Source organism: Schistocerca gregaria, chromosome 9 (assembly GCF_023897955.1).
Source record: "Schistocerca gregaria isolate iqSchGreg1 chromosome 9, iqSchGreg1.2, whole genome shotgun sequence".
NCBI lineage: Eukaryota > Metazoa > Arthropoda > Insecta > Orthoptera > Acrididae > Schistocerca > Schistocerca gregaria.
The window spans coordinates 180,891,473-180,912,727 of NC_064928.1; the positions used below are offsets into that span (position 1 = coordinate 180,891,473).

The following is a 21,255-nucleotide window of genomic DNA, read 5'->3' on the forward strand; positions in this document are numbered from 1 at the left end:
TTGTGATGTGAAACTGTTTCTTGGTCCTCCAGTCATCATCCCAGGAAGATGGTGGAAATAATATGCTCTGACCAGTAGAGAAAACAGGGTATTCACAGATCTTTTATTTGTGTCACATGAGAAATCTGCTCGATAATGAAAGGACAGCTACCATCACAGTTTGGTATATAGTATCTTCAAATGGTGGGAATCAACTTTTGTTACATATTTTTATTTGTCATCATTTAAATTGCCTAGTTTGAGGTGGATGTATTATAGCAAGAGATACTTATCGAATGGTAAAATATGAACACTGTAAACACAGTCCTGTTGCAAATAAAATAATGGGGAGTTACTGAGCACCCTACTGGGCCAACATGTGAATGTTTAGATGTGGAAGGAAAGAAGTACTCAGAAGAAATACCTCAGGAAGGATTTTTGGGTTTGAAAAAAGTCTCCAGCTTTCAACAGTAGCATCCACCCTCAAAAGCTTGTGGTTTTATTCCAGTCTGACACATCAAGTTAACAAGAGTGCTTTTTACCCAGGTGGGTATGCCATTGCAAGGGCTTCATACAAAGACATTCTTATGAGTGGAAATGGCAGTGTCAAATGGAAATTCTTTTGACTTTCTTATTTTGTTGTTGTGACAAGATTTGGTTATTGGAGGCTGTGTAGTAGAGCATCAATCATCCACTTTATTGGTATGCTTCTATCATTTCTTTTTCTTTGCATTCTCTCTCCATGTTATTCTAAGACATTGGCAAGAGCCATACCAGCCAGTTGTAACTTAGTTTATATGCTATTTGAACAACGAGGAAATGCCAAAAAAAATCTTTCAGCTTAATCAGATAACCAATGTTGGACTGATTCAATAGTATATCATAATTTTGTTTCACATAAGAACTCCCATTACAGTCGTGAGAAGAAAACTGTGCTGAGTTTTTCATAATAATATTACCATCCTTGTATCTCTCTCTCTCTCTCTCTCTCTCTCTCTCTCTATCTCTCTCTCCATCTACATCTACATCTACATCCATACTCCGCAAGCCACCTGACGGTGTCTGGCGGAGGGTACCCTGAGTACCTCTATCGGTTCTCCCTTCTATTCCAGTCTTGTATTGTTCGTGGAAAGAAGGATTGTCGGTATGCTTCTGTGTCGGCTCTAATCTCTCTGATTTTATCCTCGTGGTCTCTTCGCGAGATATACGTAGGACGGAGCAATATACTGCTTGACTCTTCGGTGAAGGTATGTTCTCGAAACTTTAACAAAAGCCCGTACCAAGCTACTGAGCGTCTCTCCTGCAGAGTCTTCCACTGGAGTTTATCTATCACCTCCGTAACGCTTTCGCGATTACTAAATGATCCTGTAACGGAGCTCGCTGCTCTCTGTTGGATCTTCTCTATCTCTTCTATCAACCCTATCTGGTATGGATCACACACTGTTAAGCAGTATTCAAGCAGTGGGTGAACAAGCATACTGTACCCTACTTCCTTTTTTTTTCAGATTGCATTTCCTTAGGATTCATCCAGTGAATCTCAGTCTGGCATCTGCTTTACCGACGATCAACTTTATATGATCATTCCATTTTAAATCACTCCTAATGCGCACTCCCAGATAATTTATGGAATTAACTGCTTCCAGTTGCTGACCTGCTATTTTGTAGCTAAATGATAAGGGATCTATCTTTCTATGTATTCGCAGCACATTACACTTGTCTACATTGAGATTCAATTGCCATTCCCTGCACCATGCGTCAATTCGCTGCAGATCCTCCTGCATTTCAGTACAATTTTTCATTTTTTGAAACCTCTCGATACACCACAGCATCATCTGCAAAAAGCCTCGGTGAACTTCCGATGTCGTCCACCAGGTCATTTATGTATATTGTGAATAGCAACGGTCCTATGACACTCCCCTGCGGCACACCTGAAATCACTCTTACTTCGGAAGACTTCTCTCCATCGAGAATTACATGCTGCGTTCTGTTATCTAGGAACTCCTCAATCCAATCACACAATTGGTCTGATAGTCTGTATGCTCTTATTTTGTTCATTAAACGACTGTGGGGAACTGTGTCAAACACTTTGCGGAAGTCAAGAAACACGGCATTTCCTGTGAACCCGTGTCTATGGCCCTCTGAGACTCGCAGATGAATAGTGCGAGCTGGGTTTCACACGACCGTCTTTTTCGAAACCCATGCTGATTCGTAAAGAGTAGATTTCTAGTCTCCAGAAAAGTCATTATATTCGAACATAATACGTGTTCCAAAATTCTACAACTGATCTACGTTAGAGATAAAGGTCTATAGTTCTGCACATCTGTTCGACGTCCCTTCTTGAAAACGGGGATGATCTGTGCCCTTTTCCAATCTTTTGGAACACTTCGCTCTTCTAGGGACCTACGGTACACTGCTGCAAGAAGGGGGGCAAGTTCCTTTGAGCGATTTTAATTGTTTGTCTATCCCTCTGTCATCTATTTTTCTGTCTCTGTCTCTCTCTCTCTCTCTCTCTCTCTCTCTCTCTCTCTCTCTCTCTCTCTCTCTCTCTCTCTACATCATTAAACATGTGAAAACAAAATATTTCTTTCAGAATTAACTGGCTTGGTTGAATATTTTATGACTAGGAATCTTCAAAATTATAAGTGCATCAGTTTCTGTTCATGCTGATAGAATGGACTTTATTAGGATAAGGCATGAAAGTTCTGTGTAGTAAATATAAAAGATAATTCTATTGGTTAGATGGCCACAATGACAACTGTGCAAATTGTCACCAAACTGACTAATTCTTCTGTCAAAAACTAACCAACTGATCTGTGGTAGACGCTACTAAAAAAATAATAAGCATTCAGTATTTAGTGAGCATGTTGTGGTATTCAAATAGAGAGATACGTTTTATCAGTCTCCTGATACACTCCTTATTATTTAAAAACATTTTTGTGGACCTTCCATCCCAAAAGTTACAAGCAGGAAGAAACAAAATTGACAGAGACATTTTTACTCACGGGAACAAAAAAATCAGCATTATAGACAACACAAATGTGAGAAAATGCATGTTTAAACATTATGTTAGTTCCCTGCATGGTAGAAATGTATTATCAAAACTGTATTTTTTCTGTTTGGTTAAATATTGTTGTTTACTTCAGATGAATTATATGACTGAAGACTGCCATTGTGTTGCCTCTGTCATTCATTATTCTTGAATTAAACCTGTCAGTTGCAATTAATTTTCTAGAACTTGTATTTCTTGTGATGTAATTTTAATTTCTTGATCTGGTGGTGAGGCAGCCAAATTTGAAAACCTAAGGTCTATTAAAGTAGGTGTGATATTCTCAGTTACTCTAATAGTCTCCATTTGCAAAACATTACCTAAATTGTCCATGACTGGAGAGCTGCGTCAGGCTGTCTACAACTACATTATACTGTGCAAGTCACCTAACATTGAGTGGTGGTGGGTACTTTTGGTACCACTAACTGATCCCACCTTCCCTGTTCCATTCACAGGTGGTGTGTAGGAAGAATATTTGCCAATAAGCATCTACATTATCTCTAATTTCATATTACCTTGTCGTGGTCATTTTGTGATATGTATGTAGGAGGAAGTAATATGTTGTCTATTTATTTGCCGTTTCAATAATAAACCTCTCCGTGATGCACAATGCCTCTCTCGTAATGTCTACCAATGGACTCTGTAATGCTCTCGTGCAGGTTAAACGAATGCATAGTGAAATACACCACTCTTCCTCTTCCTTGGATCTTCTCTGTCTTTTGTCAGTCCTACCCGACAAGGGTCCCGTATTGGCGAACAGTACTCAAGTATTAGTCAAACATGTACCTTGTAAGCCACTTCCTTTGTGGATGAGTTACATATCCATAAGGTTCTTCCGATGAATCTCAGTCTGACATCTGCTGTTTTTGGCTATTTGTTTTGTGTGGTCATTCCGCTTACAGTTGCTCTACATAGATAGTCCAAGTTATTTTAATCAATAGTGTAGTTGTAAGTAGCGGATCTCCTTTCCTATGTATGCGCAATATGTTACATTTATTTACATTCAGGGTCAACTTCCAGAGCCTGCACCAGTCATCAATCACCAGCAGGTCATTCTGCATATCAATACTGTCTTCTGTTAGTGCTATTTTTTTACAGACAACTGCATCATCTCCAAACAGTCCTAAAGAGCTTACAACACTTTCTACTAGATCTTTTATATGCATTATAAACAGTAATGCTCTTATCACACTTCCTTGGGGTATTCCAAAATTACCATGACATCTCTCAGTTTTGTTTCGTTAAGAATGATGTGTTGTGTTCTATCTGTGAGGAAGCCTTGATTCCAGTTGCTGATGTGGTCAAATACACATTAAGCTCATATTTGTTTCATTACATAACAGTGCAGGATGCCATCAGAAACTTTCCCGGAGTCAAGAACATGACATCAATCTGAGTGCCATTGTCTACAGCACTGTGAAACTCATGGAGGAACTGGGCAAGCTGAGTTTCATGGAATCTCTCTCTCTCTCTCTCTCTCTCTCTCTCTCTCTCTCTCTCTCTCTCTCTCTCTCTCTGCACAATACGTGTGGATTTTCATAGCGGAGAATTTAGTTCACCTAAAACTTCATAATTCTTGAGCATAAAAGATGTTCCATAATTCTACAACAGATTACCATCAAAGATATAGGCGAATAATTATGTGCATCTGTCTTAGGAACCATCCTGAAAACGAGAATAACCTGCACTTTGTTTTAGTTGCTAGATACCCTTTGTTGTGTCAGTGATCTACAATAAACTGCTATTAGAAGGGGAGCAAGCGATTTTGCAAAATATTTGTAGAATCTTATAGTTATCTGATGTGGTCCTGATGACTATCCACTACAAAATGATTGTAGTTGCTTTTCTATTCCACAATCGGTTATCTCGTTATCTGCCTTCTCAACTTTGGTACAGTGATTGAAAGAAGGAGAGTTTTATAATCTTCCATGGTGAAACAATTTCAGAAGACCAAATTCAGTACTTTGTCCTTCTCTCCGTTATCTTCCGTTTTGGTATGGTGTGGTCACTTAGTGAATGAATAAAAGAGTTCAAAGTGCCTATTGATTTTATAAAAGACCAGAACCTCTTCAGGATTTTTATTTACGGTGGTTGACAATATTTTATTATCAAAGACATCCATGAATAGTGATTTCTTCAGTGGCTCACGGTCAAATGCCTACGGGGCCACCACCTACCCAACCTACGCATGGTGCTGCAATTGCATAAGAATCGTGCTTGCGTGTCACAGGCACTCTTAACAGACAGATGGACAGACATACAGTCAGTCAGATAATGTCTCAAAAAATAATTTTTTCACGTGATATAATGACAAATTGTCAACTTTCAGATTTTTTCATGTACTTCTTCAGCAAAACATTGCTTCTTGGCAAATTTCATGATTCTAGATCAACGGAAACTACCCTATGGATTTTGATGAGTGAGTTTTTGAATAATAAAATATGTGGCATAAATGGCCTTACTGCTCACATCGATGTCAAAGCTTAAATTTTTTACACCAGCTGGGGATCATAAACTTTTGTATGTGGTATAAATTTTAGCTAGATACATTTACTCATTCTAGTTCTTAACAGTCTGACATACTGAAAAGCTGATGGAGGACAAACTGAACCTATAAGGGTTCTGATTTTACTGACTGAGGTATGGAACCATAAAAATGAGCTCCCTAATACCTACTTCTTGCTTCTTACCTCTTGATAATGTCATATAGATATGATTTTTGTGATAGCTTAATTTGAAATGGATTCAATTTTAATTATATTTAATTAAATCCCTTATATAGTATTGTTTATAATTTAGCGAAAGAAGTCTACCAGTGTTAGATATCCTACACTCTCAGGTAGGTTGTATGAAACTTTATGATCCTTAACCCTTGACTGGGCGTGCTGTTTTTTGTAACGCAAGTGGACGTGCGGCATGCTTTGTACACACATAAAGAATGACTCCTTTGTGTTACTAAGGTAAACATGGATTAACAAAAGCACAGTTTCATCTAGTTTAATTAAACAATGATAAAATATATTTACTTATTATGACCTAAATCACTGTTTCATTAAACAATAATAAAATAAACTTTTCATCACATCATTCTAATGCTACATACCAGTGTTACCCCACAGTAACAACACAGTCAAAGTATTGAACAGTGCAGTTGCATCAGATCGCAGCCAACAGCTTATTCAGTTGCTATTTATCTGGTATACAACTGCCACATTGTGGGATTGTGCCACTAGCTTGGAATCTGATTTATTTTCTTGCACTGATTGTGCATTTTTTTCTTCCCTAGCTCATTGTTTATTTTGTTACCAGTGGTCACTTGCTCTATGACATTACAACTTAGCACTGTGTTAACTGAAGAAAAAATAAAGGATTAGGTATAGGCTCACAATTGTAAACCAACATTGGAATGGTACAAGACAGTATTTGTGGTTGTCACACTTTATACAAAGGGGTGACTGCTCAAGTGTTAAAGGTGTGAATGAGACGAGTGCAATAGATGTAGCTTACAGCATGAACGTCACTGCCCGGACTGGGCCATGACAGCGGTTTAGCAGTCTACCGTGTGTTTGTCTGGTAGTGCCGCAGAGGGTGCACGTTCTGAGAATTTGTGATGTGTGTAAAAATTGTTCGAGATTTTTTGATACTCCGAATTATTTATCCCCATATTTTGTGCACGTCCTCTCTGTCATCGTGTGAATTCGTTCGGGCTACACTCAGGGACTCGGCCGAGGGCGGGCTCGTGAAGGAAGCACAGCTACTGGCGATAGGCGCCCACCTGACGAAGCTGCTCTCCGAGACGAAGCACCGCGGTGCATTCGAGCAGGCGTACGTCGGCTTCAGCAGTTTGTGCCGGCGGCTGTGGAGCGGCGAGCCCCGCAGCGAGGGCGGGGGTGGGCTGCACCGGTTGCCACCACAGTGGCTGCGGCAGCTGCTCACCGACGTCCGTGAGGGGGCAGGTGATGCCACGCGCCGCAGTGCTGGGCTGCCCTTCATGGTGCAGGTAGGCAGGAAGGCTTCAGCTGTAGACCTCTTGCATATCTTAATACGGCTGCCTCTACAGGGACACTCACGAATCTTCATTAAAAATTTAACACTCATATTCCACTTGTGTTCCTTTTTGTTTTGTATATGAAATTCTATATAGTTCACAATATCACTAGAGACATCCCATTTTTCGTGCTGCCAGTTAGCCAGTTTGGTCACTTCATACAGGATTGGAGGTAGTATGTTATATCACTGTGTATCTACTGCATTTACATCACGATAGTGTGTGTCATTCAGATTCAGAAATAATGAAGTGATTGTGTTTTTACCTTCTCTTTTTTTCTCAGTTTAATCAAAGAATTTGTTTCTCAGGTGCCTGCAGTAACGCTTAACAATTTCTCATCTGATGTTCTTTCAGAAACGAGAGCTAGACTCATACTAACTATGTATACAAAGATATTGGAGTGGACTTTTCTGAGATTCCCCTCAACACTCCGAGGGAAATCAGTAATTCTGTGTGGCACCTGCTGTGATGTTGGGATATCTGTCCACTGCTTGTCATTCAAACAAAGTAAAAAACACAAAACAACTATCAGAATTGTAAAACTTTATTTATTTAGTGGTCCACAGCCCCAGTGTGTTTTGTGACTGAAAACATAGTCCCCATAGGGCATGTTATTTTTTAAATATCTATTTTTATTGGCCAATTTTGACGTTTGGTAATTTTCAAGCAGATAAGCTTCTAGCTTCAGGTCAGTAGATTTAACTGTGCACCATAGTATATTGTTTTTTTGCCACCTTCGCACAGATGTAAGATGTATTCCTCTTGAGATGTACCAGTAATACATTACAATGTAAAATGAAGGTGGAAGCTTAAGGTGGATGCTTGAAAATGACCAAAGGTCAAAACTGGCCAGTTGCATAGATAATAAAAAATAATACAGCCTACCTGGACCATGTTTTCATTAACAAGACCGTCAGAAGATATAAAGGATATTATCTGAGTGTGGACTACATGCACATTGAAATTTCCTGGAAGATTAAAACTGTGTGCTGGACCGAGACTGGAACTCAGAATGTAGGAGACGAGGTACTGGCGGAATTAAGGCTGTGAGGATGGGGTGCGAGTCGTTCTTGGTTAGCTCAGTTGGTAGAGCACTTGCCTGCAAAGGCATAGGTCCCAAGTTCGAATCTTGGTACAGCGCATTGTTTTAATCTGCTAGGAAGTTTCATATCAGCGCACACTCCACTGCAGAATGAAAATCTCTTTCTACTTGCACATTTTTGTTCATTTCAGTTATTATTAAGTTGGACAAACAATTACCTGGACACATGCTCGGTCATTTATAGACAACTGGGGTACAGAAATTTTCACAGTTTTAAATGCACATGGGAAGTTTCCCAAAATTTAATTCTGCCAAACTATGTACCTTCTTGACATGCCTCCCCCACTATGTACAGGCACTGGTCAGCACGGAGGCGCAGGCGCGCGGCTGTGGTGCCCGCAGCTTCCAGGACTCGATGGACATCCTACTGGGACTTGCACTGGATGACGGTTCCGTCCCGGAGGCGCGAACACACGCCCTCAACATCCTGCGGGCACTGTTCCGCAACTCGCAGCTCGGGGAGCTGGTCACGCCGCACGTCACGTCGGGCTTCGAGGCAGCCCTCGGTGCCTTCCATAGTGGCGACTGGGCTGTAAGTTCTCCGGTCCCTGTCTGTTGTGCTTTCAGCCCTGCTAAGGGATCTATGGTCGTGGCGCAGTAGTTACTAAATAAATCTAGTGTTGCATAATGTAGCTTGTCTTCACATTAACATTTGCAACAAACTTCACTGTACGTGTAGACAGTTGTACGTATTCTTTATTAAAAAAGGGTTTCAGTCTACCATTGGTCATCTGTAGAATATATAATGGATGCCCCAGGAGAAATGGTCAGTATTCCTGGATATGACAGGAATATTCATTTGAATTAAGGAACATCAATTGGACAAATGCCCTATTCAGAATGATTTCCGCAACAGAACACGTTTATTGTAAATTTGCTTTTGGGCTTGTGGTATGCACATATGCGTCTTAACCACCCTCTTGGATGTTTTATTCTAGCCTGACCCATCTTGTTGCTTGGGATGTCTTTCTGCCATTAAGCTAGTCCAGTAACCATGTGTGGTGTGTTGTGAGTGAAGTAGTGTGAGGGATCGAGAGGGTATCAGCGAGAAGCATCGGTTAACTCTTGTTTGTATGTGCCACACATCTGTACTAAGGAAGAATATGCAGAAACAGTGTATATTTACAGCCTCTGTGTTGGTTGTGCTTCTGTTGCTGTTGAAGAATACCATTCTATGATATTGCATAGAGGTGTAGTGTTAAAAAACCATATTTTTCTTTTGACACTTTCTAAAACACGTTGTAATGTTTACGGTATGTTGTACATGTGTATATGTGTAACCTCGCAGTGTGTTCAATATTGTGAAAACTAAATAACAATATATATTTCAATATTGTGGGGAGAAAATAACAATATACATTAAATGTATTCTATCTTGGAAACCACTCAGAGTAGGGCATACATCCATGTGAAGCCTGTTTGCTTCAAATGATCATTCATGTCATATCCTTGAACATTGACTGTTCCTAATATACAAGAGTTACAGGTCTTTAATCATACAGTGAAGTTTCTTCAATACCTGCAAGCTGCTGTTGCTGCCTACACAAAATATGATTGTTAATCTGTGTGTTTGCTTCTTTGTGTAACACATCTTAAATCACCATCTCACTGCACTTAAACATTTTGTTTCTGGCATTTTATACGAGTTCTCCCCTGTTTCAAACTTCCGTTTCTACGCAGTCACTTAAGGCAGATGCCCACGAGATTCTTCCGAAAAGAAAATAGTCGTTTCTTTGCCCATATTTTCTCCAATCCGACTTTGTTGTCGACTGGACACTGATCCCAAATCTTAATACTGGTGGGATTCAGGCTGTGTAAAAGTGCAAGTTAATTCCCTCAAAAAAGAGAAAACAGCAGCCAGCCAGTGTTATTTATAAAAAGTCCCATTTCATAAATAGTACTATTAACTTTACCAGTTTAACCTGCATAAACCCTAGCTTGGTTTCCCTCCTTGATTTTTTATTATTTATTCTTTCTTCTGCTGTATGATATTTTTAGTCTATGAACTTGCAGTCAGACCATGTAATGACATAATAATAATAATAATAATTATTATTATTATTATTTTTAAAGCTGCTGCAATCTGTTTATCAGGAAGAAAGTTATTTTTCCACTATGTCAGACCTGAGGCTACTTGTTTGGAGGCAGTGATCAGTCGCTGGATTCAATCGGGTTGTTGGATATAGCGTTCTGGGGATAGCTAGTGTGACTACTCAATGCCAGAAACTGATTGTGACTATAAATCATGATGGAATTGAGTTACTAGCATGCTTACTGTACACTTCTGCATTCACAGAACACCCTCGTTTCTTACACAACATGTGGACGGAGCAATTGAATAAAGAGCAATCTGATTTGCAGTATATAGGATGTCACACTGGCAGAAATTTCGAAGGATCCACCTTGAAGTGCCAGTCTCATATGTTTATGAAACTTTGTGGAGGTGTTCATCATACAGCAAGTATTAGATGATTTCATTCTGAACTGATGCCTGTCATCAGCTCCAGTGTGACTTGTGACCCCTACACACCTGCCGAACATTGCCCTTAGGAATTTATTGCCATACTCGAAACAAAGCTGTCTCATCTACATCTACACGACTTCTCTGCAGTTCACATGTACAGTAAGTCCCTGGCAGAGGGTTTATCGAACCACTCCACAATTAATTTTCACTCTTGAGCAGAATGTGCACAGATATGAAACCTGCTAGTAAATTAAAACTATTTGCCAGACCAGGACTTGAACCCAGGGCCCTTGCCTGTTACGGGCAAGTGCTCTACTGATTGAGGTACCTGAGCACAACTCATGATGCATCCACACAGCATACTTCTGCCAGTAACTCATCTCCTATCTTCCAAAACTCACTGAAGTTCTCCTCCGTAACTTGCCACACTATCACTCCTGGAAGAAAGTATACTGCAGAGATGTGGTTTATCAGCACCCTGGTGGATTATTTCCAGAATGAATTTTCACTCAGCAGAGGAGTGTGCACATATATGAAACTTCCTGGCAGATTAAAACTGTGTGCTGGTCTGAGATTCGAGCTTGAGGTGTTTTAATCGACATGTCTCATGGACACAAAAATACTGCAACAGCAGTCTGGTGGCACTCAGTTAAAGTGGTCATGATGTAACACTCTCCATTTCTGTCAGTGCGTATCCATTAATATACAGAAACAGTGACAGAAACTGTCAAGCCCTGTGGAAAAAACAATTTCCTGAAAAGCAAAACAGGGAAGAAAGTGGATAAAGCTCTACAAAACAATCAAATGACCAACAATGATGTGAGTTCTCCAATGTCTCCAGGAGTGGCCAACTTCTTAATGTATCATTTTGAGAAAGCCCTTCAATTTGATTTGTTTAATCTGTTCTTCACTTTGTCGATATGCTGACGACACAGTTACAGTCTGGACATAGGCGCTGAAGCTTTGGCACTGTTCATCGATCCCATGCAAAATGTGCATCCAAAAACTTGTTTCACTGTCGAGACAGAGAGAGAGAGAGGGAAAGTGCTGATTTTAGATGTTTTTGTCTAACAAAAAGCAGATGGGCAGCTCGGCCACACCATATACCGCAAGCCTACATATGCACTCGGCGTGCAGGCATTTCACTGCCCAGTCCAGAAGAGAGCCACTTTAAATATGTTGCTACACACAACTACAACTGTTTGTGGCAAGGAAAACCAGCTTTCTGAGATGATCCTCTGAAATACATGTTCCGAAAGAATGAATATTGGTTTCCAAACACGAAGTTAGTGCTCTCTGAGAAGCATAAACAGAAAACATCAAACAATTGTGTGACAATATATCTATTGCACTTACTCCTTTCGCTGCCATGTGATATTTACAGCCCATTATGGATCTCAGTGAGTAGCTGCACGTTAATTATAAACAAGTGGCATAGGAAAATAGGAAAGGCTGAGACTTGTGTAAAGCATGTATATGTGAGCAGGCTCCCCTAATAGCCAGAATGTAGTGGAAATGATGAACACCAGGCACAGGAATGCCTGAATGATGACAGTGATCTGTTTCGCTCCTTTTGGTTCACTTAGTGTTTCTTCCTCCTTAGTTGTTGTTGCTGCTCCCTTTTGCCATGCCTCTCCCAGTTTAGAGCTCAGACAGGTTTATTTTCCTCTTCACCACATGTAGATATATTTTCCTGTATCTTCTGTCTCCTGTCTTTTCCTTCATTCTGTCAAACTAGTGTAAAAGGCAGAAGTACTGAATAATAATGAGAATTACTGTCATAGTTTTATGTTTTTCTTACATCAACCGTCTTCCATGTATCTGGTATATTCCCATTTTATCTTGAAGCCTGACTTGTTTCCTGTCTTGTATATATTGCAATGTTGTGATCACTTTATTTGGGATGGACTTTAGCTTATTTTCCCTACTTCACTAAACTCTTAACAAATGAGAGATGTTCAATAAACACTGTCCCTCATTTTTGAAGACTTTATTTCAGAAGTTTTTATTTGCAAACGTTTGTCATCTTCAGTATACTCACCACCCAGTGTGATGCAACAGTCCCGCATCCATTGCCACTCCTGGAAGACGCTTCAAAGTCTGCTCCGACACTTCCATTTAATTATCAGAAAGACATCTAGCTAGGTCCTTTTTGGCAGTAGGATAGTGAAAAAGTCACACAGCCCCAAATATGTAGAAAAGCATTTTCTGATCGAAAACTATCACATGTCGGGCAGTGTGATACCTGCAATTATCGTGATGAAGCTTTCACCACCCAACAGTTTCTTTCCTCTCCTTTGGGTTGTGATCCTGCTTGTAGTAGACTGCAGTGACTGTGGAAGCTTTTGGAATAGTACGAGTGTACACCATGCCTTTGTAATGAGAAAATGTAATGACCACAGCCTTGGCGATGGGGGAGGTACTTCACACAAGCGCAGCACACCTCATGCCCGTTGACCGCCAACTCTGGCAGCTCAGACCTGAATTATTCTTATTAGCTATGAATTGCGTGAAAATAGATTAAAGTTTGATGCAGACTTGCAAACTGGGGAAAAAAGATATACGTCACTAATCCTGTTCAGTCTCTGGAAATAAAAATTTGTTTTATTATGGTGTAGTTATTGATTAAGAATAAAAATGTTATTTTTTTAAAAAAAAATTGAGTATCTATTAACATTTCCAATTGATAATAAGTATAGAATCTAAATAAAAATAAAAAACACAGACAAGGCCACAGCAAGAATTAAACCAGAGACTTTAATTAAAAGACGTACTGAGCTACCAGTAACTGTGTTAAAACAGTCAAAATGTTTTGTGTGTAATAGTGCTCTCATATCTCAAAACCTTTGAGGATGACTGTTTTCGAGTGGTTTTGAGAATTGCAACATACTTTTGTAGCGAAATCATATCTGGGCACTGAGATTCAAACCTTACAAGTATGAACAGCACCAAAGAGGGTCAGTCGATAAGGTGTCCTGCCGTGATGTGGAAGTTTTATAGCTGCCAAAATGTACTGCACAGCCACTTTGAAGTCTAGCATGCAGTTTCCTCAGACACCAATATGTGACTTCTTTACTCACTGCACATGATTCAGAAAGCTGGTGCCACACTGTATTCATCTCTCATACCAGCTTACTAAGAAAAGTGACCATCGCTTTCTGACATTGGATGCCGTTGCTTGCAGTTGTAGAAGTATCACCTAACTAATGCTGACTAACAGTTCAAACACCACAGTGGCAAAGGGGTGCCTAGGTGTGCTTGGATCTGTGGTGATGGGCGATGATTGTTGTGGTGGTGGTGGTTTCGGTGTCGGTGGTGGTTTCCGTACTAACCCAGGGTGGTGTGGAAGCGTGAGAGCAGCTCGAGACGTTGGGACTGTCACAGCAGTCTTCTGGCAGGTGCGCAACTCGGGGACGCTGCTGTTCGCCGCCCTGATGACGAGGGTGTTCGGGGTGCAGCGCACGAGGGGCTGCGGCCGCAGGCCGAGCGCGCGCAACCGAATGACGGGCCGCGTGTTCTTCCAGCGCTTCCCCAGGCTGTACGACGTGCTGCTGCGCGAGGCGGACCGCCCGGGCCGCGACGCCTTCTGCCTCTCCCTGGAGGCGGCCCGAGGCCCGGGGGCTGGCAGCAAGGGGCGGCGGCAGGGCTGTGGGGCGGAGACCCCCGCACTGCTGCTGCTGCTCGCTCGCCTCTACCCGTCCTCACTGGAGGGCACCGACTCCAACCTGCAGGTGTGTACCTCGAAATTCTGCAAACCGGTCAGCTTGCGAGCTATGCGTGTGTCATTTGTTTGTTATATCTAAAAACAAAGATGATGTAACTTACCAAATGAAAGCTTTGGTATGTTGATAGAGACACTAACAAACACAAACACAAACTTCAAGCTTTCACAACCCACGGTTGCTTCATCAGGAAATAGGGAAGGAGGGGGAAAGACAAAAGGATGTGGGTTTGAACGGAGAGGGCAAGGAGTCATTCCAATCCCAGGAGCAGAAAGACTTACCTTAGAGGGAAAAAGGGACAGGTATACACTCGCGTGTGGGCACACACACACACACACACACACACACACACACACACACACACACACACACACACACACAAGCAGACATATTATCTACTTGTGTCTGTATATGTGCGGATGGATATTTGTGTGTGTGTGTGTGTGTGTGTGTGTGTGTGTGTGTGTGTGTGTGTGTGTGTGTGTGTGTGGGCACGCGCGCGCGCACTTTCGAGTGTATACCTGTTCCTTTTTCCCCCTAAGGCAAGTCTTTCCACTCCCGGGATTGGAATGACTCCTTACCCTCTCCCTTAAAACCCACATCCTTTTGTCCTTTCCTCTCCTTCCCTCTTTTCTGATGAAGCAACCGTGGGTTGCGAAAGCTTGAATTTTGTGTGTGTGTTTGTGTTTGGTAGTGTCTCTATCAACATACCAACTCTTTTGTTTGGTAAGTTACATCATCTTTGTTTTTAGATATATTTTTCCCACGTGGAATGTTTCCCTCTATTATATTCATTTGTTTGTTAGTATTACTGCAAGAATTAATGTAGTAGTTTCTTTATTACGGGACCTGCAACGTATATTATGCCACAGTAGGACATTTTGCAGTGAATTATAAGACGGTATGCTGGTTTAAGATTGGAACTTTAATGGTGGCAACTATTTATTTACAGCTCGTACAAAATAGATACGTGTTTCAAAGTTTTACTGACCTTCAAGGTTGTCACCACCATTGTGTATAACCCACTGCCAATGATGTGGAAGTCTTAGGATACTCTTAGCTGTGCCAGTTTTGTTGACAGTTCGAATGGTGTGGTCTATTGCCAGACGAATTTGTAGCAGTCCTGAAGCAAATGCCATGAAGTGTTTTCTTCAGTTTAGAAAACGATAGAACTCACGAGGGCTTAAGTCAGGGGAGTGCAGTAGGTGGTATAGCACTTAGCAGCCCCATCAGTCAGAAAAATCAGTAACAGCTTGTACTGTATGTGCTTCAGCACTGTCCTGCAAGATGATGGTCAGGTCCTGCAGAAAGTGTCATCACTTCTGTTTCTAAGCTGGTCAGAGGTTGTGTTCCAAAAATGAACAGCGTAGAGACAGAAGTGATGACAATTTCTGCAGGACCTTACCATCATTTTGCAGGGCAATGTTCAAGCATGTACAGTGAATGCTGTCACTGATTTGACTGATCATGTGAAGATTAATTGAACTCTTTATTTCTGAAAAGAAAGTAAGTCAACTTAACCTCACTTCATTCTTGTGCTTCCTTCGCCTCCTACATACAAGTACTTCTCTTGCTGTTAGTACTCGCAAAACGCATGCCGAGTAAAGTCCTCCTGTTACTTAGTACTGATGCTCTCAAAGTCTGCGACCAAAGTGGGGGCCGACCAGTGATAGGTGGACGGTTAAATCAATGATGAATTCTTCTCGGGTTATCAGCCGAGTGCTGGTGTCGTCTTGTCAAAACGTTTCAGTGAGTTTTGTACCCACATGTGGAAGTGATGGCAGTTGTCAGTATGCAGCTACTGCTGGTGTTTAATGAGTTTAATGTGGACAGAGAGGTGGAGGCCAACATCGAGGAATGTCGTGCATCAGGTAGAGGGGGGCCAGATTTAGAGGTTATGGAGGAATGTGGAAAAGGTGTCTCAGCCCCGAGTCCAGATCATGAGATATCATTAATGAAACTAAACCAGACACGGGGTTGAGAGTTGTGGGAGGCTAGGAAAGTTTCCTCCAGATGGACCATAAATAGGAGCATAGAAGGGTGCCTTACGGGCACTCACGGCTGTGCTGTGGATTTATTTGTAAACTTTCCCTTCACAGGAAAACTAGTTGTGGCTTAGGATGTAGTTGGTAAGGTGTATAAGCAATGCGTTGGTAGGTTTGGAATTTGAAGGACATTGAGAAAGGTAGTGTTTGATAGTATGAAGGCCCCCGCCATGAGGGATACTGGAGCACAGGGAGATGACATCAACAATGACTAGTAGGGATCCAGGAGGTAAAGGGATGGGAATGGTTGAAAGTCAGTGAAGGAAATAGTATCTTCAATGTGGGAGACTGGGTTTCGGGCAGTTGGTTGGAGATGTTGATCGACAAGAGAAAATCTGTCAGTGGGAGCACAATAGCCAGTTAGAATGTAGTGACAAGGCTTTTTTGGTTTGTGGATTTTGGGGAGTGTGTGCAGGGTGTTCTCTGGGTGAGGAGGGAGACAGACTCAGGTGAGAGGTTCTGGAGAGAGTCTGTGGCTTTCAGTAGGGATTGGAGGTTAAGCCAGACTTCTGGGGTGGGACCACTCTGGCAGAGTGATGGGACCACTCTGGCAGACTGACTCATCACTCTGTGATTACATGACAGAAGGCCTTCAACAACTATCTGACTTCATCCTACAAAGGTTGAAGAGTCAGATAGTTGTTGAAGGTAATCACTGACTCGTCACAACAGTCATGGAGCCTCTATCTATAGGGAGGATGATTAGCTGTGGGTGGCACCTTCCTATGCCATCCTATTTATGGACATATAGAGGAAACCTTCCTAGCCTCTCAGAATTCCCAGCCCCTAGTGCGGTTCAGGTTCATTGAAACACCTTATCTGCCATCCATTTCATCTGGTCCCCCTGTATGTAATGCGCCACCTCCCTGAATATTGACCTCCACCTCTTTGATGGCTCCATCCTCACCTCTGTCCACATTAATCTTGCTAACCACCAACACTAAGTGCATTTTGACATATACCATACCTTCCACACCAAAAAATCTCTCTAGTACAGACTAGCATGTGTCTGCAGTAACAAGAACTGCCTTGCAGTTATCACAAAGACCTTCACAGATAGGCAATACCTCTCCCCCCCCCCCCTCCTCCCCCACAACCAACTTTGCTGCAAACACTGCACAGCCTTTTATGTTGGTACGACTACCAACCAGCTGTCCACCAGGATGAATGGCCACTGCCAAACTGTTGTCACGAACAAAGGTGACTCTCCTGTGGTACAACATGCAACTGAACACAATATGCAAGCTGGATCCTTCCCTCCACCACCAGACGGGAGTTATCCTTACAACACATCCTCTGCTTCTGTAGTCATCCTGATCCTTACAACACATCCTCTGCTTCTGTAGTCATCCTGGCATCAGTCTCCGGTAACTTTCTGTCCCCATATCCTCCACACAACAGTTTATGCTTCCTTCACATTGTAACTCCCTCCCAATTCATACCATCACACCTTGCCTTCATCCCACGTCCCACCAGCTGCTACAGTCATGCCAGCCCCGTATACCTGCCACGCATCCCTCTGAGCCGCGTGCGTGATGTTACTCGAGCTCGTCAGAGGATAAAATCCAAATCTAGCAAGTTCCCTTCCTTTTGTGTGTGCCTATTGACAACTCTGTGATTCTGCTTTTCAGGGAGTCGTCTTATTTAATCCTAAAGTATTTACATTCTGCAAGAACTTCCCTACAACATTATTTTGCATTTGCTATTGTAATTTTTCATTTATTTTATTAATGTTGTATATGTGAGGGATGTTCAGTAAGTAATGCAACTTTTTTTCTCTCTCTCTGCCTGTTTTGGTTGAAAAACTATGGAATTTGCTGTGGGACATTGTGGAATATTTATTCCCACTTCAGGGGGATACAGTTTCATAGAGTTCCAATAGGTGGAAGCGCTATACATAACCTTCAAAACGGCATCTGTAATGGAGGTGCATTCCAAGCAGAGAACTGTCATTGAGTTTCTTTTGGTTGAAAACCATTGTGTCACAGTATTCATAGTTGCATGCAGAATGTCTGTGGAGACCTGGCAGTGAGCAAACGAACAGTGAGTCATTGGGTGAGGTGTCTGTCACCATTGCAACAAGGTCACACAAACCTGTCCAATCTCCCTGCATGCTTGCTAGCCCACACAGTAGTGGTTTGCCAACACATATGCCCATATGCATACCTGGGCACCATAATAGTTCTGTCGGCAACAGCAAACATTTTTCCACGAAGAAAACGGGCTTGTCTCTAAGTGGTATAAATATATTAACACTTATGGTGACTTACTTTTTCTCCATGTGTGTCTTTTCATTTAATTGTTACTTATAGTTAATTCTTTTGTGGTTCTTGACACATAATTGAAAATTTATTCTCTGAATAATGGACGCCTTTCAGGACCAAAGTAACCGGCATTAGATGTTTATATATATTATTCAATTATCTGTAAATTAAATAGAAAGAAACTTCCACATGGGAAAAATATATGTGCGGATGGATATGTGTGTGTGTGCGAGTGTACACCTGTCCTTTTTTTCCCCTAAGGGAAGTCTTTCCGCTCCCGGGATTGGAATGACTCCTTACCCTCTCCCTTAAAACCCACATCCTTTCGTCTTTCCCTCTCCTTCCTGAAGAAGCAACCATCGGTTGCGAAAGCTAGTAATCCTGTGTGTGTGTTTGTGTGTGTTGTTCATGTGCCTGTCTGCCGGTGCTTTCCCGCTTGGTAAGTCTTGGAATCTTAATATATTATTCAATTATCTAGTATTTATCCCACTTAATGAGCTGTCGGTTTGAAGAAGAGATACATTAATAATGTCAGAATTTCATTAAAAAATAAATATACTGGGAAGTATTAGTTCCAGTCCTTGAGCAGGCTTCTCCAGGTTGTTCTTGAGTTCACACCACAACTAATTCATGCAACACATGTTAGGACCCACAAATCATGAACTTGTCGGATGAGTTACTCTGAAGAAATGAGAGAATGACATTATGAGATGAAAATAAACAAAGTGCTCCTGTTGTTTTGTGTCTCCTGTGTCTGACAATATCTGTATCCCAAATAAAGGTTAGCTTAGATGCTTCAGCAGTTCTGTGGTGTACTCCTCCCAGTCAAACTTCTTGTCAAGCTGTAATGCGAACATTTTAACATGGGCAATAACTCGTATCTGCTTGTCATCATATTTTAGGCATATACTGGAGGGAAATCTCATAAAAATTCTGAAGTGCATATAATGTTTTTTTAGGGTTCCGTATCTCAGTCATTAAAAATGGGACTCTGTTGTCTGTGTGTCTGTCCAATTGTTTAAACCCCCTTTTCTCAGGAATGGATAGAAGTATCAAGTTCAAAATTTGTTTTCTGTCCACAGTCCCTTAGTTGTGTAAAAAAGTGAACCTTCTAAGTCAGTGCAATCAATAGATACAGCAAACTCACTCATCAAAACATATAGAGTACTTTCCGTTGACCTAGAATCGTAAAATTTGGCCTGAATCAAGGTTTCGCACTACAAGTAGAATAAAAATCCAAAAATTGTTTATTTGTAATTATGTCACATAGTTCATTGCAAAAAGACCGAGACTCGAACTCGGGACCTTTGCCTTTCTCGGTCGGGCACACAGTTTTAATCTGCCAGTTACAAAATTGGTTACTGTTCAGAAAAGCATTTACGGCAGATTTACCTCGACTAATAAATATTAAGTTATGATTTTTGTCTCATTTATACCTAACACTGGCCACAGTGTGTAATGTAGCTCCTTATGAAGTGCACAAATATTGCCATTCACATTGCTATGGATCTCCCATTTGTGCACCCAGAATATTTACTCTCTTGAGCCAAGTCCTAGGCTGACACTAAAAAATTAGTTGCACTTATTCTCTCTCTCCAGCAGCCATTTCAGCAGAGTATAGAGAAGAGCTTCTATTTCAAAAGTACTAGGTGTGTCCTTTAAAGTAAGCATCATTTTTAAATAAAACAAACACAAGTTAATTTTTATAACCTGCTTCAGTGTGTGTGCCTCAGTTCACTTTTCAGTATAAGTTCCACCAATAAGAAGACACTTACCATAACAAACAAACGACTTTAGAATTCATTGTGTAAAATTCTGGCCATATGTAAATAGTATAGTATTAAAATTAGGAACTCAGTGGACAGTGGAGGCATCAAATCGACAACAGGTACGCAGGTGAGACTGAAAACTGTGCTAACTTTCGGACAAATCCTATCTCGAGCTATATTCTTATTAAAATTACTTGATAGTTGACACTTCACCTGTTGGAGCTGGCTTCCTCCAATCAGAGCGCTCAACATCGTGCCCAAACCATTTGCTGTTGCCAAACTGCCTTGGCAATTGGTCAATCCACTTTCAGTTCCTTGTTCAACATTCTTTCTTGATGTGTCTGGAATCTGAATCATGGGTCTGCCACTTTCATTTTTTATTTCATCGCAAATGATAACCACGCCAAACACACATACACACTGAGACAATGATGTTAATGAAATATACGTTTCATTACTCGATAATTCTGCACAACATGCGTTTCAGCCGCACATACAGTTAGCATTATTACCAAGATCAGCCTTGCAGAAAATTATGTGAAGTCGAATTTTTGAAGGCTGCAATTCATCATTGCAACTGGATGACCACAGTAACAAATATATTAGCTGTTGTAGCATAGTGCAATGGATAATGTATTAACCTGCTGAGTTGAAGCTCATAGGTTCGAATTTCGTCAAATGCAATGTGTTTTTTTTTTTTTTTTCTAAATCTAATCAAAAGATGTTGATTATTATTTTTATTCAGTTAACTGATTTAAATGTAATTTTATTCTAATTCTGTGCCATTTCATTTTCATCATTATACTGAGTTTTTTA

The 21,255-nt window shown here is 41.1% G+C and overlaps 1 protein-coding gene across 2 annotated transcripts in view; it reads left to right on the plus strand.

Moving 5' to 3' along the window:
* The window catches only part of LOC126292220 (thyroid adenoma-associated protein homolog), a 193,366-nt gene that overhangs the window by 107,337 nt on the left and 64,774 nt on the right, over window positions 1-21,255 (plus strand). Inside the window, exons 18-20 of one of the 2 annotated variants that reach the window (XM_049986086.1) lie at window positions 6,743-7,025; window positions 8,471-8,707; window positions 14,038-14,370. In XM_049986086.1, the coding sequence (XP_049842043.1) occupies window positions 6,743-7,025; window positions 8,471-8,707; window positions 14,038-14,370 (853 nt within the window). The remainder of the gene's footprint in view (window positions 1-6,742; window positions 7,026-8,470; window positions 8,708-14,037; window positions 14,371-21,255) is intronic. The other variant, XM_049986087.1, reaches the window with a different exon arrangement.